Source organism: Coturnix japonica, chromosome Z (genome assembly GCF_054131305.1).
Source record: "Coturnix japonica strain WE chromosome Z, WE-NBRP24, whole genome shotgun sequence".
Classification (NCBI taxonomy): Eukaryota; Metazoa; Chordata; class Aves; order Galliformes; family Phasianidae; genus Coturnix; species Coturnix japonica.
In genome coordinates this window covers 59,564,225-59,590,320 of record NC_140702.1, presented here as the reverse complement: position 1 = coordinate 59,590,320, position 26,096 = coordinate 59,564,225, and the positions used below count along the sequence as shown (strand labels likewise).

Here is a 26,096-nt window from a genome sequence, read left to right as displayed (position 1 = left end):
GCACAGCATAGACTAGCACATTCCAGTCATGCTGACTGTATATACAGGCTTCCAGAAATGAGGAAAAAACATATGTTAGCTCTCTTATAACTGAAGGACCGAACTATGAGCATTGTGGGAGTGATTTCTTAGGCAAGAAATGCAAATAGAAATATAAATTAAGAAGGCTACAAGGTAGGGAGGAGCTGCTGTCACTGAGAAACTTGAGAAGTAATTTTTAATAAGTCATCTATTGGTGGCTGCTGAGGAAATGGATGTGAACAGCTAGAATGCAATAATTTACAGTGGGGAAGAGGTGGAGAAGAGACAACAGTAGATATTATCATACAGAGCAAAAATATATCCAGTGGTCTTCTCAAAGCCTTGGGAAAACAAGGGAGCAGCTGAAAAAAGAAATTAAAGGAGGCAAACTCATGTTGTAGCATAGAGACTGCAAACAAACAGGCATTCTACAAAATCATTCAGAAGCAAAAGCTGGGAAACGCAATTAAGGTGAACACTACGTGAGGCAGATGCTGCTATGCTCACTTCCACTGGAACGACCGTAATCATACAATCTCCTCATCAATTAGTCTGTGTCTTTAAGATAGATTAAGGTTTTCCCCCTACAGATTTATTGAAGAGCAGAAGTGTTTGTGTGACGGCAAAGGGGATCAAGATAAATAAAGGAGAGGGAGAAGATATTAAGGCAGTAAAGGAGAGGGAGGTAAACAAATGAAGGGACAGAAAGAAGGGAAAAGTAAGGAGAGAACAGAAGCAATGGAGATAATAACTAGCACATCACTCCAAAAACAAAACCCTCAACCTATGCAAATATCCCAGTCCACTTAATGAAATCAATGCATACAAACAAACAAAAAGTCTTTGAGACTTCTGGCAAAAGATTAAAATGGTATTTCAGTACTTTCCCATTTTTGGCCTGACACTGCTCTGTTGGAGCTTTGTTGGAACCTTGTGGTTGTTTACAGCCACTTCAGGATTAAAGGCTGAATATGTATTAGAGATTTCTGAATAAAAGGCTAGAACCCAGGTCCAATAAAAGTATTTTTGCATTTCATTCCACTTGTTTTATGGAAAGTAAAATTCCTAAATACTTCTGTTTAGAGCTGTATTTCTTGCTCACAGAAAAGCCATTTACAATAGAAGTTTTAGAAGTCTGCTAATTTATGCCAGTTAATAATTGTCATCACAGCTTTAGGAAAAACCAATTGTGCCAGTGGCAGAGTGCAGCAATCAAAACCTGTCTAAGTTAATGACATTTTACTTGAAGTTAGCGAGCTATATTCAGAACACAAATTCCCAATCAAGTGTCCAGCTTGAAGAATTTAACTGGAATATATTTCAGTTGTTCTCTCATGCTTGAAATTAATTAGCCAGGTGTTCAGTATTACTTCTTTTCCTGAAACTGTAAAGCTGAGGCAATTATATGAATCACATGGCACCAACTCTTACTTTAGTGTGTAACTTGCCACTTTTTAGCTTACTGAAGTACTAAACTGTATACACATGTAACAATATCTATATTTTTTTTATGTTTTGCGTACTTCTTGCATTTATTGTTGCTTGTCTCATGGATAATATAATAACTACTTTCAATTAATGTGAGATTTGCTGCCGCCTTCTTTCAAAAAAGAGTATCTCCTTGCAGGAGGCTACTAATTCCATGCAGTTGGCACAGAATTGTAACACATTCACCAGGCATACTCTGCTTTGACACACTACTGCTGCTTGCTGAACTTTGCTGATAAAAGTACTTAGAGTGGGCAAGTTGTTAAGCAGTTACAGAACAACCTGGAATGGTCTGTATTTGTCCTGTAAGCTTCCCATTTCCATTGGCGACAATTTACATAATACAAACATAAGTTAAAATGAACTCCTTGTGCTTCTGGGAGAATAACAACACAGAGAAATACTCTCCTGTTTCCTTCTCCCACACTGACATTTTTGCATAGATGTCAACTTTCAGTTACAAAAGCACAAAATGAAAACAGCAGTGAAAAAATGAGCTCGATGTAATCATACATAAACACAGTCTGTCCCCTTCACTTTTCCAGCAATACACCACTGTTATTTCTCACATGAGATGCCCCTTGGTAAAGAAGCACAAGCAGATAATCATATTTGCATATTTTTAGAGTGTACAAAACTATCCTGAATGAAAGTACTGTTTCTAAGGATATGAGTGTATGAAATCAATCTGATGTTCATCTACATACAGTTAATATTGTTATTTTACAGTAAGAGAAGGTTTTGCATGTGACAAGTGGGCACAGAAAATGTTTGCTGCCTTACCGTAAGTGCAGCAGCGCTGTTGGGAAAGAGAAAGAAATGCAGAAGTTTGAAACCTGCCAGTTCTGGTGAGTGCACACAAACAAAGGTCAGAAATTAACTTTCATTATACACCCAAATTTCTATCCCTAAAAAAGTGACCTCAAAAGAAGTTGTAAAAGTGCTAGCAGGATCTCATTAAGAAACAGCCATCCATCCCTCCAAACCAGAGAGCTTAACACAGACAAGGTGACAGAACAGACTGCTCTCTGAACAACATAAGCTCATCGAAGACTCACTGATACCCAAAACTGCATTGAAAAGTTTTATCAGTTATGAAGAAGTTCACTACTGTGAATATTACATCTAGTATATATTGCATCTAGAAAACACAAAACCAATATCACTTAAACTATTATTACCTTAGATTTTCATGTCAAATGCATGATTTTAAAAGCTTTACCTTTCATTTCCAGCATGTTGTATCATTTTTTCCAAAAAGGGTATGCTGGATTTTCTCATTTCAACCATGCTCCCAAGATTCTGAGAGCACCAATTAGTGCTGGGAATTTCCTGCTGACCTAAAATTAAATTAACAATTACAGTAACAAGGGTATGCAATAAATACTGTGAATTTCTAAACCCAATTACTAGCTGGGAAAAGACTGACTCATTTAGATCTGTTACTGAAAATGGGTGTTTGGATTGTAAAGCATCAGTTTTCTTTAGGCTAGAATGGAGAAGGAATGTGCTTTCTTAGTGCAATAAAGCTAAAGATAATACAGTGAATGTATAATTACATTTGCTTTGAGTTCTTTCGTATGGTGCATTTTGACTGCAAAACACTGTGTAGTCATTCAGAAGTGAAGGTACTGAATGATATGCTGAAAAGAGGTAGAGGCAACCCATTAATTCCATTCCCTTTGTTTGCATTGCTACCCAAGCCCCTGTATTATTTTCTCCAGCAAAATATTTTTCTGGATATGTATTCCATTTGTACAGCATTTTATGCAAAAAACCCAAAGTGGTAAGTTTTTCACACTGGCTAAAAAATGTGGGCTTATGGTAAGTATGTTAGTGCAACACAGGTAATATTGTAAGAACAGGAATTCCTCTTTTGATCATCAGAAGAAAGAAAGCAGAACATATACTTACATTTTTGTGTAATTACAAGTAATTAGATTTCATGGGTTATTCAGAAATAAACATCTAGGACACAGGAAAGAAGGTTTCAAAATTACAATAAACAGGCACTGTTCTCTTCCAAATCTAAAGTCCATACAGTGCTCTTACAATTGAGGTAAGGAATAGAACAGTAATGCTGGGGCATTACCACACATTTAAAAGATACAATGGAATATTTTTCTCAATGATAAAGATCCACCAAATTACTAAAAGTTCACATGCAAATAAAAGTTAACATTTATTGGCTTAAAAAAAACCCTAATAATTCTTTACCGCTTCAATGAACATTCAGTTCAGAAGGGACTGGAGCACTAAGGTAGAAGGGTCACCATTGCTTTTATTGGCCTTTGTGCATCAAGAATTGTGGGTTGTTTTTTTCCCAAGCTGTTTTTCTCTCTGTGCTTTCCACCATTATCTACAGCAGTGATGCTGCACTTGGCCTCCAGAAGGAAATAGCAGATTTTGCAGAGGTTTTAGAAACCATACTAAAGACAAATGCCCACAATCACATACTGCACATGAACACGTCTTAGCTGTGCAATTAGTCACCATGCAAACCAATAAAAGTCTCAGATATTTTATTACCATGATTACAGTTTCCCTGCATTCCAACCCTGATTTTCTCTGATCTCTGAAGTATTGGTGCATTCTGCTGGTTTTGAGGAGAAAAGGACTCTGAGGGAGGTGTGAGCACTAAGTCGTGAAACAGCCATCAGTCAACCAGAGCAGCCTGCACATAATTAATGTGGGCTAAACTGAAGTGCCTGAAAGTTTTTCTTGTGCTCCCGCACATGTAGGGGTTTTACTTCTCTAAAATCCTCCCAAGGAGGAAGTGGATTTTCTGCAGCCAAACAGGTGAATATGTATTTTTAAGTATTTATAATAATTTATGTATTTGTAATACTCCTGTGGCCGCTCACTAACCTCAGTTGCAAGATGCTCTTGCTGTAGGAGTTTATTGAAATAAATATTTTCTGCGTATCCATGTACCAGAGAATTTCAGAAACGTATTTTTACTTATTTTAATCTAATAGCTAATAATAACAGCTTGTGAAATTTCTGGGGAGCTTTGGCTCTGGCATATGTGTTCAGCTTCAGAAGTCTTTCTTTTTAAATCACTTATATCTTTAAAATAAGTATGGATCTTGTCATCAGAGTTCATGTGTAATTTTCCAAACAGAGAGAATTTAACAAGTGGACTGCAAATAAAAAAGTCTGACATTAAGGCATGTTTAGACCAAAACACAATACAGAATTGTCAGACAAATATGCAGGGTAATTTAAGATTCAGCATTAATACCATGTACAACAATGATTTGGAAAAGAAGAAAAGGAATCTTGTGCCAACAGTTTATGCAGTCATGCAGAATCAAAGCCTCTCCACGCAAATAGTTTTGGAATGAGCATAATGAGACAAGACTTTAAAGGTATATATGCTATATCAAAATGCTGGCAAAAAGACTTGGCTGTGACAAGAATAATCTGCATAGGCTCTTCCCTGTAGTCTCCCAGCTTTCAAAGCTAAAGCTCCCTGTGAAAATGAAGGGAGCTTTTCCAGCCCCCAGTGCAGACAGGGTTTATGCACAGTGCACTGATGGGACAGAGCGGGCATTGGGCCTATGCCAGGCTGCTGGGCTCACCCGTCCCTGATCAAGGCCAGGGCTGCAGCACAACACAAGGGCAAAGTCTGCTCCTAATTTCAACCTTCAATGAATATCATCATCATCAATATAACATCTTTATTAATGATCTTGATGAGGGGATTGAGTGCACCCTCAGTAAGTTTGCAGATTACACCAAGTTGGGAGGGAGTGTTGATCTGAAGAAGGGAGAAAAGCACTACAGAGGGACCTGGATATACTGGATCAATGGACCAAGGTAAACTGTATGAGTTTCAATAGGGCCAAGTGTCGGGTCCTGCATTTTGTTCACAACAACCCCAGGCAACCCTACGGGCTTGGGGAGGTATGGCTGGAAAGCTGCCTGAATGGAAAGGGACCTTGAAGTGCTGATGGACAGTGGGCTGAATATGAGCCAGCAGTGTGCACAGGTGGCCAAGAAGGCCAATGGCATCCTGGCTTGTATCAGGAATGGTGTGGTGAGCAGCACTAGGGAAGTAATGCTGCCCCTGTATTCGGCACTGGTAAGGCCTCACCTCAAACACTGTGTTCAGTTTCAGGCACCTTCATACAGAAGACACTGAGGTGCTGGAGCAGGTCCAAGAAGGGCCACAAGGCTCATGAAGGGCTTGGAGAATATGACCTATGATGAGAGACTGAAGGAACTGGGGCTGTTTAGTGTGGGGAGAAGGAGGCTTGAGGGGAGACCTTAATGCTCTCTTCCAATATCTGAAAGTTGCTTACAGCAAGAGCAGTGTTGGTCTCTTCCCTCTGGTGACAGGATGAGGGGAAATGGCCTCAGGTTGCACCAGGGTAAGTTTAGGTTGGATATCAGGAAAAACTTCTCTACTGAAAAGGTTGTTAAGCACTGGAATAGGCTGCCCAGGGAGGTGGTTGAGTCACCATCCTGGAATGTATTTAAAAACCGTTTGGATGTGGTGCTCAGGGACATGATTTAGCAGAGGGTTGTTAGAGTTAGGGTACTACGGTTAGGTTGTGGTTGGACTTGATCGTTAAGGTTTTTTTTTAATCTGAGTAATTCTATGATTCTATATCATAAAGGCAAGTGATGAACACTGGGAAAAGAACAATGGAAAATTACAGCGCAATAGCGAGTTCAAACACCTGAAAATGTATTGCTGTGGGAAAGTGAGAGTTCCTTACTCTGGAAAGATGGTAACACTGGGAGATGGCCATCCATTAGCAGTACAGCACTGCTTTCCCTCATCCTCACTATCTGCTCTAAATAAATTAAAGTCATTCTAATAAGCTCAGTGACCCAGACTGCAGCACTACAGAGCGGAGGGAGGGTGGATTAGTCTCCCTACTTAATTTCACCAGACTGAAAGTTTGTTCTTTTTCAATGCGACAAATACTGATGAGAGTGCAGACCCAGCTGGATAAACACATTCAAGATGGTCTTTCCACAGCTCATGTTCTCAGCACATGAGTTTCAAGCAAACTTCTTACGATCAGGAAGAGTCTGTATGGTAATCCTGAGGTGCCCATGCCAGGAACCACTCTGCAGCACTCTGTGTGCCCAGAAACTCACCCACTGGAAGCCTTCCCTGCAGGTGATCCACCCACTGTGCTCCACGGCACCCAGAACACCAGCAGGGTTGGTGTCAGGGCACACAGCTTTGCTGAACTGCTCAGTGTGGCAGGAGTGTGTGAGTACCAGGACATCTGCTCCACTGTGGAACAAGTTACTCCAATTATGAAAGCATCCATGATGTCACGGAAGCTATTAAAAATAAGACATGTCGGGCGCATAGCTTTCAAACAGCTTCACGTTTGACTTGTGCTTTTATCTGTATAACCAAAGTGGCATTACACTTTATCATTGGGGTTTTTTGTTTTGTTTTTTTTAATTTATTTATTTTTTAATGAATGTACATGCAGTGTAAATCCTAAATGTTCTACAGTCCCAAGAAACTCAGTGTAATTTAGCTGAGGAGCAGGGCTGCTATTACCAAAATCTCTGTCAATCTTGTTTTCGGAGTGAAAGGATAATCTTGTTAATTCATGATTGAGGATTTAGCTGCTCTGAACTCCGTATTCCAGTCTGCCACAGACCATTTGTGACAGGAAACAGGTAATTCCCTCTTGCTCTGGGCTGTAGGCAATCCGGGACAGGAGCCTCCCTCATTCTGTACTGGTAGTGCAGCAGCACTCCCTGCACCACTGTGGTACAAATAACAGATACCAGAGTGTAAGAGGAAGCTGTCAGAGTTGTTGAACTCTTCTTGGTCTGATGCCAGCGCCTGATGAGACACTGCAGGAAACGTGACGGACAGAAGCAGCACAGTCACCCAGCGCAGGGCTCGGTGGTGGCAGCAAGCCAAGGCCAACACTCAGGTCGCCAGGGTGGCTGTGCTGTCCCATGGTGCTGCAGTAGTGTAGGGCTGTCCTCAGGGCACAGAAACAGGAGGAGTCTGAGTCTTCCAGAGCTGCAGACATCAAAGCAGCCACACTGCTCCCCTCCTCCCTTCCGAAGACCAGAGGCAAACCACAAACTGCATACACCTAGCCAGAAAACGAGACGAGATAACCAGACAAAAAGGCAGCTCAGCTTGATAAACCGGATAAGTTTCCCCACTTGCAGACTCGTGACATCTAAACATTATGGCAATATCTAACTGGCAGAGCTGCATAAAGGCTCATCTGCTCTCTCCTCGGCCATTCAGAACCTGCCTGGCAGAGCCCATGCGTGGGCACTGGCAGCCATCCGCCACCCAAAGCCTTTAATGATGCACTTCATTGCTCAGAGGTGGCTGAGAGCACAGCATGGCTGTGTTTGGCTGTTTTCTTCCCTGTACACCAGCCTCAGGCCTGTGAGAAAGAAATATTCAGCCAGTTCAGCCTGCCAATTAGAACAGGTGGTTGCACAGCTTCCTCTAAAAGGTACAAAAAGCCATGCACTCCAGGAGGCGAAAAGGGAATAAACAAAATCCTGCGGGGACACACTCAAGGGCAAGAGCAGCTCTCAGGAGCATGGCTCTGTCATCATACAATGCAGCTCCAGGGCCTCGCTGCTGAGGCTACAAATGAAGGCAAATATGAACAAGGGAACTATGTTCCACTGGGTCATGAGCTGCAGCGTGGGCAGAGTGGGATCTTGTTGGTTTGTGGTCAGTACTGACAGCACTCACTGGCTTGTTTCTGCAGAGGAAACTTTCACACCAGTGCCAGAATAAGGAAATGGTTCTGTGAAGTGCTGAAGTTTGCATCATGTGCTGCAGAGAGGTCCCATCTTCTCCCATCCCCCAGCACACCAGCTTCTCCCTGTCAGTAAGTGGGTCCTTGTTCACTTTTCACACTGTTTGCTCTCCACTCCCCCCCTGCAACTGCTTTTCTTCAGCTTCCCCCACTGCTGATAAGCAAGAGTTCTGCTTTCAGACAGAGACCCAGAGCTGAGTCAGCCCAGTCAATGGACACTACACACACATTTCAGGTGTCAGACAGACTAGATCAGCCATCCCCTTCTCCCACACAGCTGACTGCAAGCTTGTTTCGTCAGATGCTGCACCTTCAGACAGCAGTTGTGTCCCTGCTTTGCAGGGGGCAATTGAAGATAAGTACATTGTTGTACAGACAAGATCTTTCAGTTTCTCGGTTTCAGGTCAGTTTTGTGTCTGTGTGTATGTGTGTTCCTGTGTGTGTAACCATCCTTGACTCCACTATCTCTTTATGTAGGCACTTTTATGCGTGCTATCCCTGGGTTACCTTGGGTACTGAATCCAAAGCTCTGCTACATTTCTCTGTGAGGGAAAGTTGGATGGCAGCCATCTCTGTGAGGATGTGAAACAACATCATGTGCCCTCATTTACCCTTGTTTTCCTGTGGAGATCTTTCTGAGTTTTTGGGAGATGGAGATCAGGCTGTACAGCCGCCCTGCTCAGAGGAGCCTTGCTGTCTTTGCAGTTGTGCACATAGAACGTTGTGCTCTCGCTGTTGGTGTGCTCCTGTTGGAGCTTGTTGTGAGCTCTGAAACTCACTCAGGCAGAAAGGAGGTGCTGACTGCTTTCTGTTGTTCACAGCTCCACTACTTGCAGTGCAGTGTGCAGCAGTGGCAGGAGGAGCGCTGGTTTTGCCTGGCACTTGGGTAACAAGTCTCCACATTGAATCATTTCATCTTCATAAGGAAAACGTAAATGATTGGTATTTACAGCATGTGGGAAAAAGCACTGCTGAACACAAGAACATTAACTACCTCGGAACTTGCTGCAGCCAGAATAAGTTGAGCACGGGCTGCAGGTCACTACAAAGCAGCCCAAGCACGGTCTGTTTACCATTTCAGACACACTTGAGGCACTGGTGGGAATTTCTTTTTCCAAGTTCACCCAGCAGGCAGGGTCTGAGAGCCAGGAAGTGGCAGGGCTGTTGTTCTCAGCCCAAGAGGCTGCAGAAAAGCAGTTGCTGAGTCAGACAGGGCACCCCTGAGGGCTCTGGCTGCAGACCAGCCTGCAGGACCTGCCAGCGCACCTACCCACAGAAGTGATGTTTTAGGAAAGAATGTGCAGCTCACAAAGAGATTTGTGTTTCTCTGAGAGCTTTTTGATATTTTAAGTTTCATTTGCAACAAAGAAACATCTTGAGTGTTGTAAAATCTGGAAGCACTTGGAACACCAGCTCCCCACCCTCCACCCAGGGCTCTGCGGCGTTCCGCTGTACCTGCTGCCGTCACCATGGCAATGGGTACTGGCAAAAGCGGGATAAAGGCTTTACAGTAATTACCAATATAATTAGTACGTTCACCTCTCAGGAGATTAGCTCTCCTCAGAGCCCCCACATGGTGAAACTGTCCAGTTCAGACTCATCAGTACAGCAGCATCCGAAGGGGCACTGGTTCAGACATCAGCGCGGGGATGGCACACGGTAAGGGAAGCACTCTTGGAGAGGTGGAGCAGTGGATTCCTGCGGCCTTCTTCCCTGGTCACTAACAAGAAGCTCTGCCTCTCTGCCATGAGTTGCTGCTCCAGTTTCACTCCCGAGTTACTAAGAAGAAAGGGCACAAACATGGAGCCTGGGGGTGGCTCCATGAAAGTTTGCAGAGGGAACCAAGGGGAGGTGGTGGGTCGGGGAGAGAGTTGAGGGAAGAGAAGTCATTAGAACAACAGGTCTCAAGATACCAGAGAGGAAGAAATCTCGACACGTTCACTGCTGCTGCACAGCAGCCACTCTGGGTGCACAACTGCTTTCCTTCTGTGTACTAAATGCACAAGACAAAGAACTCCCTCTGTGCCCACCAAGACCACCTGCTTGCAGGAAGAGTGTGGGAGCACACAGCAATCTGCAGCAGTTCCTACAGACACCCCAAAGCCACCACAGGTCTCCTCACCTCCAGAGAAGGGGATCTTAATTCCTGCTGTATGATTACTATCACCTATCAGAAGCACAACAGCCTGCTTGTCTTTTGGCTGTACCAAGCTCACCTTCAGTGTCCAGTGAAGTGCTGGTTGCATCATTATTACTGCTTTCAGCAGCACTAACGTTCGGACAGATACAGGCTGGAAGGTTCTGCCACGGATAGGGAGCAGAAAGGTGCACCTTCAAAAGAAACAAATGGATTCACAGTGTGGGGTGGTCTTCCACTATCACCTAAATACCAGTCATTACTTCAAGCCATGCATCACCATTGTTCTGCTTTTTCTAATGCACTGAAATTTTCAGGACCTCTTACAGTGACAAGCAATGCTCTGGGGTGAAGTAGAACACTGGTCCTCTTGTTCTGCACAGGACCTTCTCTTTGAGACTCCAGAACCCAAAGGGCTTATTGTATTCATTGCTGCTGTTATCTGTTGGAGAAATATTGTTGGGATGAAAGATTATATCATCCAGATGCATCTGTCATCATCCATCTCCATGTCTACTGCTGTTATGTGCTTTCAAATCAACATGAGGTTTAGGCCAAGTTCTGCAACAAAGAAAAGATGGCAGTGGGTGGAATTATTCTCTGCCTTCTGATAGAGCCCCTGGGACATGTGCACACTGGAGACATTCACATTTTGTTGTGGCTCACTGCAGGGAAGGCCTGAGGGGTTTTCCCACAGGACTGGGCAACAGCAAGCACAGGAAGACCATTCCAACCAAGTGCTGAAGTGAATGGCCTTGCCAGCAGGACCCTGTGGCTGCTGGGGGTGGTTCTGCTCTTGCACAAGGTTTGGGTAACTTTCAAAATGACTCCCAGAAAACCCCCAGATTCCTGAACACCCTGCACAGCTCTCCCTGCCCAGGGAAATACAGTGGCCAAGTTTCCCAGCAACAGCTCCACTTCGAAGTCATCTGCCAAATTCCTTCACTATCTAGTTTCAATAAGTTAAATATATATTAAAAAAACTCACCAATGTTTGCATTAACCAAGTAACCATCTTAAGCAATAAGAGAGGCACAGCTGTGTTGTGTTTTGTAGGCCAGTGGAGCACATCAGACTGAGTTCCAAGGCAAGCACTCAAAGAATTAGGAGGTGCTATAATTAAGGTACGTAAGGTTAGGAGGCGCATAATTACGTTCAACCATAATTACACCCACTGCTGCATGTGCTTTATGGTATAGTCTTCAATTACATGACCACCTCCTTTCTTCTTTTCCCTATGGGATCCCTGCCTGTGTCCGGGCCGTCTCCATGGCACAGTGCTGCAGTGCTGCCCAAGCTGCCATTAACGCTCTGCTGGGACACTGCAGCGCCCTTGCTGCACTCTGCCCAGGACACATAACTTCCATCCCAGTCACTTAAAAGTTCTCAACACAAATACATGCATGAAGCGTGACAGAACAAAAGGCTCCTACTGAGAGACAGTAAATAATAGATACCTTAACACTGAAAAAGTTAAGTTACTGCTGGTAAATTTCCACGTGTACACTCAAGAGCAGAATGGAGCACTCTTACACTCATCACATGTCAGCACCATGAAGAAATATTTACACTGCGAGCAGCTCATAGCAATCTTTCATAATTGCTGCTTGTTAACATCTCCCCACTTTTGAGGCATGGTAGAATCATAGTTTCAGTGATACTTCTGAAATAACAACTGTAATAGCAATACAGAAATTTAGCTATTAATAGCCATAGGCCATCTGTCTGAAATGAGTATAAATAATTCACACAGCAATGGTGGGGGTACCAAAATGAAATCCCAAAAAGCAAGCTGACCTAAGTTTGATTTTTAAAGGATATCATTAAAATATGCACCGATGTATCATGTAAAAATAGAGTCCTAATTGTGGAGTTTGGCCCCTTGTACAGGTATACTTGAAAATTCAGATTATATTACCAGGGTGAAAAATACAGAGATCTTGTTTTGGTTTACTTAGAGTCTGAAATCTGAAGAAATGAAATTCAAAGCATGTATGTCCATCAGACAAATACGCTGCATGCAGCAGGGCTAGAGACTTACTGAGAGCGTCCAACAAAGAACAGACCACAGGTTTCAGAAGTAACTTGCTGTGACCAACTCAGGAAACCAATCTATAAAACAAGTCAGTGAGTGCGGCCTCCATGCAGCGTGCCATTCAGCACAGCATTCCTGCCCAGCACCATGAGTTCCACCAATATAACCTCAGCAAGAGTGCTGGCAGCAGGCGTGGAACAGCTTCTGCCTTCCCTTAATCACACTGGATGGCCCAGATCTGTTATGGCTCAGTGCCCCTGGAACAACTGGAGAAGTTTATCTGATGTATCGCATTACGCCAGGATAAATAAGATTAAAGATCTTATATATCTGGAAACAAAACAAGCCTTTCAATAAAGTCCCTTTCTCCACCTTCCATTAGCAGTACATTATTTTTAACCTCCATCTCTTATATAAGTCCTGCTTTTAAACACACATCACCTTAACTTCTTATACAAATACCTCATATTCTTCGTACAGGTGGAGATACCATTTCATGTTTCCACTTTTAAAAGTTTAACATCATATCAGATTTTACTGCCAGCAAAGGACTAACTCTGCAGTTGCGGAGCACAGTCACCTTCCTGTTTACTCCTCTAATTACCATGCACTCAGTGTCATTCTACTTTTGGTTTCAACACGTCTTGCAATGAAGTACACATTGTTGTCATTTGGTAAGCTGCTTTCCTGTCCTTGGCACTAGATACAACGCTCCTTTCTTAGTCTGACGTCTATATCTGCATCCGTGAGCATGACATCCTTGTATCCTTATCTGCAAACGTTGCAGGCAGAGGAGAAACCACACTGATACCTACTGCTTTTTCTGTGCAGCAGCCTTGTCAATAGTTGCTCTCACCAATAATTGCTGGCTCTGGCTTTGTCGTGTTATGTTGTGGGTTTGCTTCTGGGAGACAGCTGTAACTTCATTCAGTCTGAGAGCATACAACTGCATGGAGTAATTGCCTCAATAGTTTCCACAGCTGAGGAAGGGCACCATTATGTCTTTCGGGCTCATGTTTTACAGCACTTTCCGCAGTAAGAGATGTCAGGTGTAATTGAGAAACCTGAGGCAGTATGAATACATGTCAATTAAATAATAAAAAGGACAACATCCATTTGGTGCTTATCCCAAACACGGTGTTTTCTCCTTTTAAAGTTGACCACTACGTTACCTTAGAAGGCTTTTAAATATTTGATGGCCCTCACAGTCCATATTGTGAATGCAAGTTGACTGGGCAGCTCACGTAACACAGCTCCGCCAGCTGAGCTGTATCAGCAAACATCAGCCCATGATTCACTCCATATGATAGTTATCTGAAAACATCTTATGTGTAATACACGAAAATTTAACCCCAAATCCTTCTGTTTTATAAGAGCTCTGCTTTTTAAAGGAAGGAATGCTTACATAAGCACTTCAATTATTAAAAAAAGGAGCAGCTCTCTCCATTTTCTGCTATGAATTCCTAGGGAATTTTTCAACAGGTTGCACGAATGATCAACACGTAAATGACAAAAAAGACATCAAATGAAGGAGATGCTGTAAAACAAAACATAAAACAAAAAGCTCTTTCTGTTCAAATCTGGAACTTCAATTAAAAACATGCCAACATTACAAATGCTAAAACATTTCCATCAGTACCAGCTCTTAATTATCATAACAGGAAACTCTTTCTCCATCTATTTTTATAAATCATAATCTTACATTTAGAAATTACTCTCTACATGCAGTAAATTATAGGTTGGGCTTATAGACCTGCCTGCAATTTAGGCAGCCCAACGCTTCCTTTTATAATAACCAGTTTTTAACTGCTTTTAAATTTGCCAGATTACAACAGTTTGGCCTGAAAATCTCCATGTTGAACATATACCACAGGCTGCTTTGGGGGAAGAAAACTTCACCTAAATTCTTCTGTCTGTTTAAAATATATGTAATAACTTGACCTGGTTTTGTATTTCAGTAATTGAAAACATTTGGTGTCCATGCTGTAGGGCACAGATTTGATATTTGGCAGATATTTTTTGTTTTGAAATATCCTTTTTGTTATTCCCAAGAAAATACACCTACTGATCCAGATTATATACCTACAAGAACATGCAATTCAGTGACATTTCTGACAATTCAGGACAATTTAGTAACAGTATACTTGAACATTCCTTAAACCCCTTGAAATGCTAAATCTCCCACAACCCCTACAGCGGCCTCAACTGCAAATGAAGCACTCAGTCCCAGGCAGGGCTCCCCCAGGCCACAACCACGGGGCATGAGCTGGGCAGTCCCTTATAGCAGCTGGAAACTGACTCAGGCTGCAGCAAGATGGAGCAGCAGGACTGCAGCAGAACGGTCCCTCCTGCCCTCAGTGACCAGCCCCCAGCAAGAGACAAGGCACTGGGAGGGAGGGAGCTCCCCGAGTCTGACACCAAGGGAACAAACTGAGGGCACAGACTGAGCAACTTTTGGACCAGGTATTATTTCTCTCCAAGCCAGGGACTTATTCTTCCCTCAGAAGTGACATTCTATCAGAGATAACTGCATCAGCACCTAAACACTGTGAAACTTCGGCATTTCCTTCTGTTCTGCTCAGCAAAACAAAACAAAACAAAACAACCCCAAAGACCATGATTTCCCAGCTCTCTAAACAACATCTGCTATTGAACTCAGTCATTTTGCACTCCCCCAGAATCAGTTTTACTTAAATAACCAACTTTGGGCTCTGCCTTTCCACATGTTTCAAAATGCTGTTAATAAATGCTAGTTACACACAGATGAGTTACGCACCATGCTCAAGGAAAAGTTGTGAAGTTTCTTTATTTATGCCCTATTTTTCTGCCAGGAGAATGAACAAAGTGCTTACCAACTAAAAATGCATTTCAAGGTGGAAGTAGCTCCAATGAAGGCAAAGAGGCCCCAGAGAGGCCTGCTAACAAAGTACAAGGCATTCCCAGTACTGAGGAGAAGGCAATAGGAAAACTCTGTATTTGCATTTTAAGAAGATTCAGGTGACAATCTGATTGAAAGCGAATAAAGAAATGTTACTTGAATCTATTCTCTGTTCTGAAGGCTATTATAGATGTATTAACAATGTCTCAAAAGAATCATACATTATTCAAAGATGTGTTGTTGCTTACTGAGGTATCAGTTTGCAAGTCACATACTGAAAGTTTTCAGACAGGGGAGGAACCATCGCAGAGTTCTTACTGCTACACTTCCTTTAAATTAAAATGATGCAGTTCCATTAAATCTGTGTAAGAAAATCAAATGTTATTTTATTTGACAGCATATTGATTTTTATTTCTGTCTCTGACTTGCAGCAGTATTTCACAAATAAAATCAGTATTTTGGTCTTTATCAACAAACTAAACTTTTTTTTTTTTTTTTTTTTTTTTTTTGCTGTTGATGCTTCCATGTTTCAACATCAGGTTTTAATATTTTGATTTATAAATATTTAAATTTATAAATATTTAAATAAATCCGATTTTTCAAGAATTTACAATACTCAGGCCCTTTGACTTATTTTGACTTGGCCTTCGACTTACTTTCACAGGACTCAGGTCAGACTCTCCACCTAATACTGATTTTTTTTGCCTTGAAGCCAATGGATGAGTTACAACAAATGTGCACCTATCAAGGAAAAAGCCCACGAGACGCAGAGTTACGTGACTAAACTGACTGAATTCTTTTATGGTATGTAGACAAACCTTTCTGAGTAATGAATGTGTCATTTCCTGTGATGCTGGATCATCTCCTGGAATTCATCACCCAATTCTTGGTATTTTCTCAGCTGATGAATAGTTTTTGGATTTTGTACATAGTTTTCACACTTCAATGGGAACAACCACCTGAGTAACATGACATTCCTTCATCACAGAAAGCATACTTTGTATACCACATTTATGTTTTACCTAAGCAGAAGCATTATGACCCTCAGGTATTCTCAGATTAGAATTAACCCACTGCATTCCAACCTGACATCACATTCTCTCTGACAAACCCACTTAGGAAGCCTCTTTCCCTCTTTGTCTTCGTAGCAGACATGTTCCCAGGCATAGCTCTGCTCACAGCTTAACACACTGCATAGGAAATGGTACAACAAGAGCGATAAAATTAAATCAATCTGTGATTTAAGCAATTTCAATCAGAATTTGCAGGATTGTGTCATCCCTACGGGATGACTGAGATGAAAGCCAGACACTTTAGATTTCACTGATGTATTAATGAGCACTCTGCAATAGGGACAGAAAAAAACACAAAAGTGATATAGCTTTTCAGTGCCATCATAGATCAGAACTTCCTCCTTCAAGTTCAGGAGTACTGTCTGATGTTTCCAGTAGGTTAAATGTGCACACAGAAAATGACCTGGAGGAAAACAAAAACACAGTCCAGCACAGAAGCACAAACCAGTGCCCAGTGGGCCAAGCACAGCTCCATTTAGGTCTGCATCAGAAACTGTGCATCCAGCAGACCTAGGGAAGTGATCACACCTCCGTACTCAGTCCGGTAAGATCATACCTTGAGTACGTGGTCAGGTATTACTGACCTCTTACTGCTAGGATATGGAGTTGCTCAGAGCATTCAGAGAAGGGCAACGTAAGCATCCCTCTACAGTTACCTGATAGCTACCCAGGCTTTACCATGCCTGATCAAAAACATGCAACAAACTTTTCTTGGTAAGGTAGACTATATGGAATCAGATTATTCTGAAGGGGAAAAGGACAACAAAATCAATCTGATTTTTTTTTTTCACCTGCCATTCCACTTCACTGTTACTCTGAATGAAGCCTAATACCTTGTGTTTGGGGAAAGTGTAGCTTGTAGAAGAACATTATTTGTCCAGACGCAAAGACATTAAGAATTGACAACTACCCATCTTCTGAGCAGGTCTGTTTTTTCCCCATTACTCAGGCTCCTTCACCACTAAAAATGCCACTATTTTCTCTTTCAAAAACAGCCTCTGCTTCTAGCTAACATTCTCCTACAGAACTGCAGAACCTTTTAGTATATGATGTCAATACCTAGGCTATGATTAAGTCTTCACAGAATCTTCTTGTTGTTAAGCTGAAAACTAAAGCTTTTAAAAGCATCACTTTGAAAGTTTTTTCTACCTCTCAACAGATGATATGTTCTGTGTCTCTTTTTCCTCAAACAGGTTCATCCGGTATTGTAGCAGATAGCTAAAAGTAGATGCCCCAGAGGAGTATTAATAGACACTTTCTTCTAAACTACTCTGATCTTCACAGTGGGTCTTCTTAAAAGATCTATGTATTTAAATACAGTCCATGGGTATCTCCTGAAAGACTGGAACTTCTTGTATTTTATTTTGAAAACACACAAAACCCACAGCCTCTAAAACATCCTGGGTAAAAAGTTTCAGAGCTTAAATCTATTCTATATACAAAATAATCTGTGCTCATTTGGAATAAAATGTCCTACTATCTTCACTTGAAAATGTCATCAGGAAAACTGAATTCCAAAATACATCCATTTTACTCCTGCCATATACATTAATAGAATCATTAACCTGCTGTGAAGCAACATACTTGAATTCATCCATCATGAGACTGCCTGTTACTTATACAGTCTCTTATCAATAAAGATTGAACTGTCTGACAACTACAAACAGTTTCTACATACTTGCAGAAGTCAGTACTTCCTAGAATACAGTTCAGCAAAGCTTTAAACCTTATTTCTAGTTACTATTTTGCCCATGCTACATACATTTTTAGGATGAACATACAAAGCTGTCAGTTAGTAGAATTACCACTTTTTGGATTACTTGCCAATTTTATCATCAGTGTTCTTATACTGCTTTCAAATCTTTAAGCATTGAATGTTGACCTAGGCTGATCCGTGATTAACTGAGACGGCTGTAGAACATTTCTGACATTGGCCAATGGTAATTCTGTTCCAACAACCACAGTCTGAAAACAGACAGGTAGTTCTTAATCCATTGTGCTCTTTGACGCCAAGCTGCCTCATTCCAAATGAAAATACACAGCACTAAGTCAAGTAACCTTTACCTAAATCTTCCCCACAATCTCTTTAATCAGCCTTGTAAAGAGCGTGACTTGTTTTTCGTAACACCACTTACACTCTATTAATTACACTCATGGTTTAATTCTTCAGCATCAAAACCACACTGATTCTGATTGTTTTGCTGAAGAGAGATTTCAGGCTGTGTGACCAACAGTCACCTATTTGCTCTTTTTGAACGCTGTAATTCATTAGCACTGTTCAGGTATGATACCGTATGTGTGGTATTCCAAAACTAACAGCACTAGGAAAAATCCATCCCCATCAATTCTTGTAGTCTGTAGAGAGCAAGTTGCTCAATCCTACACATTCAAAGATTTTTGTTCATAGTAATTGTTGCTTAATATATTCCTTACTTAATAACGGAGTGGAAAATACCTGACTGTTCTTGTTTGATATGATTACATCATGTTACTTCATTCTAAATGCAGAAGACAAACAGTAATTAAAAATCATATTCTCGTGCCACAAGCAGAATTAGCATTTCCATCTACTAAAGGTCAATAATACAAACAGGATTTATTAGTCCATAACATATGCTACATCTTATTGGCTTTACAGTTATTTTTTCTAGACAGTCTGTTTTCTTTAACATTTTAACACTTTAAAATTTCTCATTCTACAGCTGTTTCCTGCTCCTGTTTCCCATTTCTGTTTTCTTTTAATTTTTCATTGCTGGTTTTGCTGGTGAGCAGATTGTTTCTTAGTCAGAGCTGCTCTCTTTTTAAGCTGTGAATATTTGTGGCCAATTACATTCTAAAGATGTACTACTTCTCATTCACAATTTTAATTCCAGTTGATTTTTTTCTCTAGCCCACTTCACAGTGATATATTTAGCCCTTTTAATCCATCAGGAGTATAACTCAAGCAAGTATTGGTTGTGTCTATCCTTTGTTAATCAATACTGAACAAAATTAGGTCATGATTATTGGTTTCTAGGCAACCACTAACTTGCAGTTTATTTAATTAATTAATTCATCTTTATCTATCCTAGTTAGTTATACATATGAGGATATATAACGTATTTTTATATCATGATATAAGAATTCCAGCATAGGCCCCCACAACCTGAACTTCCTCTGTACAGTGTCACAATTTTTCCTTTCTGCAGGGGAAACTATCATTTATATTATATTCATGAACAAAATATTGGTGAAACAAAAAAATCCAGCTCCAAATATCAGGAAGAAGGACGAGCATTTAAGGAACAAGCTGATGCAAAACCACATGTTCTTCGGCATGCAAATAAAAATACAAGAAATTTATTGAGAGACTAATGTTAGTATGTTTTGTTTCTAAGTCATTAAAAAAATGCTAGGCAAAACCTTATGTTATCTGGCATGCAAATAAAAACATAATAGATTTATTCAGAGACAAATATTAACACGTCTTCTTTCTAAATCATTTTTTACAAATCATTAGCCTTTTATAAGTCATTACGCATTAAGCTACTACCTTTTTCATGATATCTTCCCAACATTCACCCCAACTATTCTACAACTATTGCCCAAACAACCTGTTTAAACTTAATTCTTCACCCTACTATTTTCCTTTGATGTGCTATCACATCATTTCTTGATGTCTGGTCTTTCTCAGCTCTCTCAGTACTTGATTCAGTCCTCAATACCCCCTGACACGCAATTCCAACTATTGAAACTCTAGCTGCTAGCTCTGTCTGTATCACTCCTTACACAAACAGCTCTTCGATTCTAGAAAACTTCAAGAGTTTCCATCTGTTTCCGCCACTACCACCAAAGGTAGTTGTTACTGATTATAAAGAGGATGCTTTTACACTAATAACAGACAGCACAGAGCTCTTTGGATGGGCAAACTAGAGAAGTACAGGCTCCAGCACGTCTCTAGAAACATAGACTCTGTATTTTCATGCTCTTCTAAGTCAGCAAAACAAGCAACACCCAGCACAGCTCACAAAGCAACATTTAAACCTTTCCTACAGATCCTTTTCATATGGCCTGCAAACAACTCAGACAGCCTGCATGCTGGACTTGTATCAGACGTCTGGCAGCAGGGATGGCTGAGGCCACCACTTAGCCATTGTGTGGCCTATTTAACTTGTGTATCTAAAACAGAAGATTGTGATCATACTACCTGCTTTCTTCGGGGATTTTATGTCACATGCTTGGAACAGTGTTAGAATGAACAGTTTCACATCCAGAAAAGGTTTCATGCCTACAATGGAGATGTGCAAAACCAGCAAAATGGTCTTTATCCAGGTTATTTTTTCCATTCCAAGATCAATTCTTTACAGCTTCAGCTTGATTCAGAAGGCTTCCAAAGGGCAACATAACAAATGGCAGCTTACTTTAATACATTATCACTTTAAGATGATTAAAGGCCATTTTAGAACATTACACATTTCTTTCTTTAGAGCAATTTTAGCCATAAGATGATCTTAATTACAACCTGGTGGAGGCTTTTGGAGATGGTTTCTACAAAACAAAATTGCAGAAAACTATTCTCTGGGTCAGACACAGATCATAATATTTGTCTTTGTGGGCCACTAATTGGTTTTAGATTTTCTTCTTCCTACACACCTGGATATCCAGCTGGAATCCATACAGTCCTGTACGTATTTTCATATACATGTAAGAGCAGACATTTTACTGCACTACAGTAAATAACTTTGCTACAGTACAGTTACTGTGTACTTTGTTACACACATTCTCTGAGGAACAGGAAAGTAGACAAGTCAAATTATCACCATCAACATCAGCAGTGTCCCAAATTTAACTTTTAAATGTTACCATCACATTTTTTTTTTTTTGCTTTTAACTACTGCATTTGCATCTATCTACCCTGATAGGAGTCTGCTGTTTTATTGCAGAGAAAGGTCTCCCTCATGTGGAAGTCTGCCTGGCAGCTGCAGAAGAAACACTACATTTCATGTCTTAATAGGACTCTTGTTACTTAGATTTGGAATGTGCTACTAAACGTATTTTTAGAGTATTTTAGTTCATTGCAAGGTGAATGGAAAAATACCTTTCATAGGATAGGATCACAAGAATTTAAAAAAGCTTATTCAAAATGAAAGCAAAATGCTCACAAATATCATCAGAATGTAATGGAAACTAATCAAATAAAAGATAATCTTGAATTCATCAGCTTTCTTAGCTTTCCTTTATACTTGTTCTACTGAATACTGTTCAAGAGGTTCTAATATATGCAATTTTTATGTATCACTTGCAGATGACCTTGCAGAACTCAGGTCTAAAACTGTAAGTGATTACAAGCATTGGAACTGACTTAAGTTTTCACAGTCTGACAGGACAAGGATGAATGGCTTTAAACTAAAAGAGGGGAGATTTAGGCTCGATGTTAGAGGGAAATTCTTTACTCAGAGAAATGTGAGGTGCTGATACAGGCTGCCCAGGTGTAGTGGAACTCCACGGTCACAGCCTGAAGCAGTGGGTGAGCCACGAGGGTATGTGAGTGCCTGCAGCGGTGGGGGGGTCTGAAGCCACCTGACTTCTATGCTGCATAAGTTTATAAATAATACAAGAGTTTAGCATGCATCAAAACGGAACAGAAGTATCAGATATATTTATCTGTGCTGTAAAGCTGTCTTGTCCAGGTTCTCTTTCTTTGAATTTGTCAGAAAACTGGATGAAAACTTAATTAATTCAAACAATTCCACTCCACCAGGAACACTTGTGAGCCATCAATACAATAAAAAGATACAGAACATAAATGAATGTTTCTTTTATTGCTGGTAATGTCCCTTTTTATCCCCAGTTTCAAGATTCATTTGCAAGACAGTTTAAGTGCATCTATTAAAAGAGAAGCAAGGCATCATATCCCCATAGTGATCAGTACCATAACCATTCAGAAAAGAAGTTACCACCCAAGTTTCTCAACTTCTGCACATCTCAGATTTTTTTTTCCCTGATGTTTGCATTTTGTAGTCCTGTGCAATTTAAAAATCACATTTTTATTTTTTAAAAAAATCAGGAAAAGTAACCCAATTTGTCTAAAATGATACACAGTTAAAATATGAAACACGTTGACATTTCCAGCTCATTCCATACGTACGTGCACTACAAAGGAACCATAGTTTTACTGAACACAGAGTCCCTTACTCAGTAGGAAAGCTCTCTGGCTTGGTTTACGCTCCAAGAAGTTCTGAAGCATATCCATCCCATCCAAGGATCCTCCAGGTTTCAAAATAAGATTTCTGTATTTCATCCCGGCCTGATAAAAGGTAAAGTAGAACATTAGTATTTCTTACTTTGGAAGCTGCCACTTTTACATACTTGTCACGTCTAATTGTGGTCTTTAAATACATCTCTTCTCTTTCCAGATTTTCTTAATACCAAAACAAAATATGCCACAAATATAACCTAAATCTGCTGGAAGAGCTCAAGACAGGAGAAATTGAACCTATTACCTTGCAAATCATCTTATTTTTCCTGTGGTTTTGCATTATTTTGGGATATACAATCAGATAAACTTGCCCAAGTTAAGGAAGTCATTTTGTAAGTCACACCATGGCAATAGGCAGGCAAACAGAACCTAACCATCCATTCTCACTTAACTGATGATTTCTCTTTCTTCCATATCTATTTGAAGAATGAGAGTACAGAGATCAACAGAAATACCAGTGACGAATAACATGGCACACAGTGACGAATAACATGGCACACAGAAACAATTTATATGCATAACTATTTAATATGAACACAGACACACGTTTTCACAATTAAAGTATCCTAAAATAGTGGAAACTTAACCCACTTTGTATTTTCAGCAAGAATGATACTAATGCAGGAAAAACAAAATGAGCTTCTTAGACTGTATTAAATGAAGATATTCTTAAAAGGAAAACATATATAAAATAATGTATCTGGAGAATTTAGGGCCTCAGAGACATACCTATGAATGAGAAAATATTTTTTCACATATAAGTCCTAGATGCTTTTAGTATTAAATTAAAAAACATTCTTCCCTTCAGTCACTGTAGATAAACATATATACTTCCCTCACATGCCAAGGCTACGAGACAGAACTAAACTGCTCCCTGATCACTGCTGCAAAATCAAGCTTAGGTATTTTTAACTGATGGGCTTCCCATGACTTCGTTGCATTGAAAGAGAGATGGAAAAAGCCAAATGAATAAGACAATCTATCACTGAAGAAGGATTGCTTATATTTTGCAATTTGTGTTAGTTTCCTGAATGTTAATAGGAAAAAAAAAAAAAAGTATTGCTCCTCTTGATTTAAAAGTTAGTTGTGTAAATGTGAATTTTTGCTGCTGTGTTTCCAGTCAGCAGATTACTCAGTTCTTGAGAGACCAGAAATAATTTCAGATAATGTGCATGAACTCTGGAGTTTGGCAATTAACATTGATAGCATTTGCTGAATAACTGCTACAGATAGAAATGCTTAAATGAGTTTCAATAGCGGTTGCTCAAAACAGGAAGAGAAGTCTTATTCTAACAGGAAAAGGTAAGCCAAATTTCTAAAAGCCCTTGTCATAATACTGTAACTGACTTCCTTTCCTGCTGTTGTGAAAAGTAGTCCAAATCTAGATATATGAAATATGAATAACTGCAAAAATCTCACTAGTATCCAGCATCTGTTTGTAAAAGATAATTTTCCCACCCCGCAGAACTCTGTTACACTTAAATAGAACGCAAGCACAGAAAACAAGTTAAAAGAGAACCAACTTGAGAGGATAGTACTGCTGTAAGGAGGGAGAGCAAATCTCCTGCAGAAGTTCCCCTGAGGTTATATGAACATCCAAACAAAGTATGTTTGCACACATGAGAGGGCGAGCAAGGCACACACATGCCCATGTACATGGATACACATACAGAAATAACCATTTCTATTCTATCTTCTTAGCTGGAACAGGAAGCTTCGCATTAGTCACCTCTTAGCTGCAAATACCCACTTGGTCCTTGTGTAACTGAACTCTTATCAAAGTGCCACATTCAGAGACTGAGAAAGAAAAAAAAAAGCTACACACACACAAAGTAAAAAAAAAAAGTTCTGAAGGCCAGGAATAGTGGTAACAAAAAAATTCTGTAATCACGCGCTGTGTGAAGATGGGAGAATGGTTGGACTTGATGATCTTGTAGGTCCTCTACAACCCTGTGATTCTGCGATTCTATGAAAATTTCAAGATAATTTAAAAAAAAAAAAAATTTACACACTGCTTTTTTTCAGTTGATCTGAACTTGACAAGAAGCGTACTTAAGATGTTATTTCTATGGATATTAATTGCAATAAATGTGGCTTCTGACATAAAGCACAACAGGAATCTTCAAAAGAAAGTATTTGTTACCTACCTTCGGATTCATTATGCCTTCTTGCTTAAAGCAGCTATAAAAGATGTCCATGGAAAACACTTCGCTCCAGAGGTACCCATAGTACTGTCCATCATAACCACCTGCCAGATGCCCAAAGGTAGCTGGCATGTTTGTTCCTTAAAAAGTGAATTCACATTAATTAATTTAAATAAAATGCAGTCCTTTCTTTTGTGTATGAAAAATACAAAATATGAAGAAATTAATACAGAATTTGTATGAGCTCATTTGAAACTGCATACATAACAGGTCTGATAACATCTCCAAAAGCATCAGACATATTTTGGTGACTACAAAAGGAAAATGCAGCTTTGGTCTACTTGCACGTCTGATTCAGATGTGACAGAACATTTAATGTGATACTGACATCATCTCACTCCAAAATATAACTTGCAAAAGTACAGCTTTTGATGCTTCCATCTTCATTCAGAAGAGATCTCTAAGATTATTCCAGCATTCAAAATAATTATTTCAGCTTCATAAATTAGATTATTTTACAAACAACTACATTGATTTTTTTGTAAGTCAGACATTATTGGGATAGGAAAGCATATTTAAGGAAGACATTTGGGCATACTGAGGAAGGCATATTTAAATAAGGCATTTGGGCACACTGTACCAATATACCTGGGGTTGCAGGAATTCCTAGGATCTCCATACAGTATTTGGCATATTCATCTCCTGGGTCAACAGATGGCTTTGTATGGAGCGCCTGGTCAACCTTGCTCAAAACAATCTGGCGGAGGGTTAAAAGACCTGATGGAATAAGAACATTCAGTTAACTAACACCAAAGGAGCTGAAGTTTCTTTAGCACCTTTCATTCAAAGATCACAATAAGCATTCTAGATTTTTAGAATTTTAATTTCAGAAAAAGCTTTGAGTTATGTCATTTCTATCCAAATGTGTCAGCTAAAAAGAGAGAAGAAATTGTAGAGACGAATATTTTTGAATGACCATTACAAGGTCCATATGCTCAAGCATTACTTTTCTCATGGATCAAAGACTAATAAAAGCAGGTATTTTAAAAACAAGTATCAGTATTTAAAATTGTGTCCTCAGCTGTCATTGGTTCTAGATACAATCTCATTGAGGGCTTGCACAGTGCATGTAATGACACTGCCCAATACACAGCAAAGAATAGCAAGAACAGCTGCTGCTTTAGGCTCTGCTATTTTGAAGAAGCTACAAGATGTGTACCTCTATTCTACATAAAATGTTTATGCAGTTGCAGCACCTGTACAAGCTGGAAGGATGGGCACTCCTTGTTCAGGATAGGGA

The 26,096-nt window shown here is 40.1% G+C and overlaps 1 protein-coding gene and 1 long non-coding RNA gene across 5 annotated transcripts in view; one reads left to right on the top strand and one right to left on the bottom strand.

The window, feature by feature from the left end:
• Positions 1–9,868: 9,868 nt before the first annotated feature.
• On the top strand, positions 9,869–12,471 carry LOC107305899 (uncharacterized). The gene is made up of 3 exons (XR_001551919.3): positions 9,869–9,950; positions 11,485–11,552; positions 12,387–12,471. It is a non-coding gene; the product is annotated as an uncharacterized LOC107305899 (long non-coding RNA).
• A 9,725-nt stretch (positions 12,472–22,196) lies between these two features.
• NLN (neurolysin) overlaps positions 22,197–26,096 on the bottom strand; it is a 33,271-nt gene continuing 29,371 nt past the window's right edge. For all 4 annotated transcript variants that reach the window (XM_085528348.1, XM_015848533.3, XM_015848532.3 and 1 more), the window contains 3 exons: positions 25,445–25,573; positions 24,800–24,936; positions 22,197–22,700 (listed from right to left, as the gene is read on the bottom strand). In XM_085528348.1, coding sequence (XP_085384474.1) covers positions 22,566–22,700; positions 24,800–24,936; positions 25,445–25,573 — 401 coding nt within the window. In that variant the 3' untranslated portion in view covers positions 22,197–22,565. The remainder of the gene's footprint in view (positions 22,701–24,799; positions 24,937–25,444; positions 25,574–26,096) is intronic.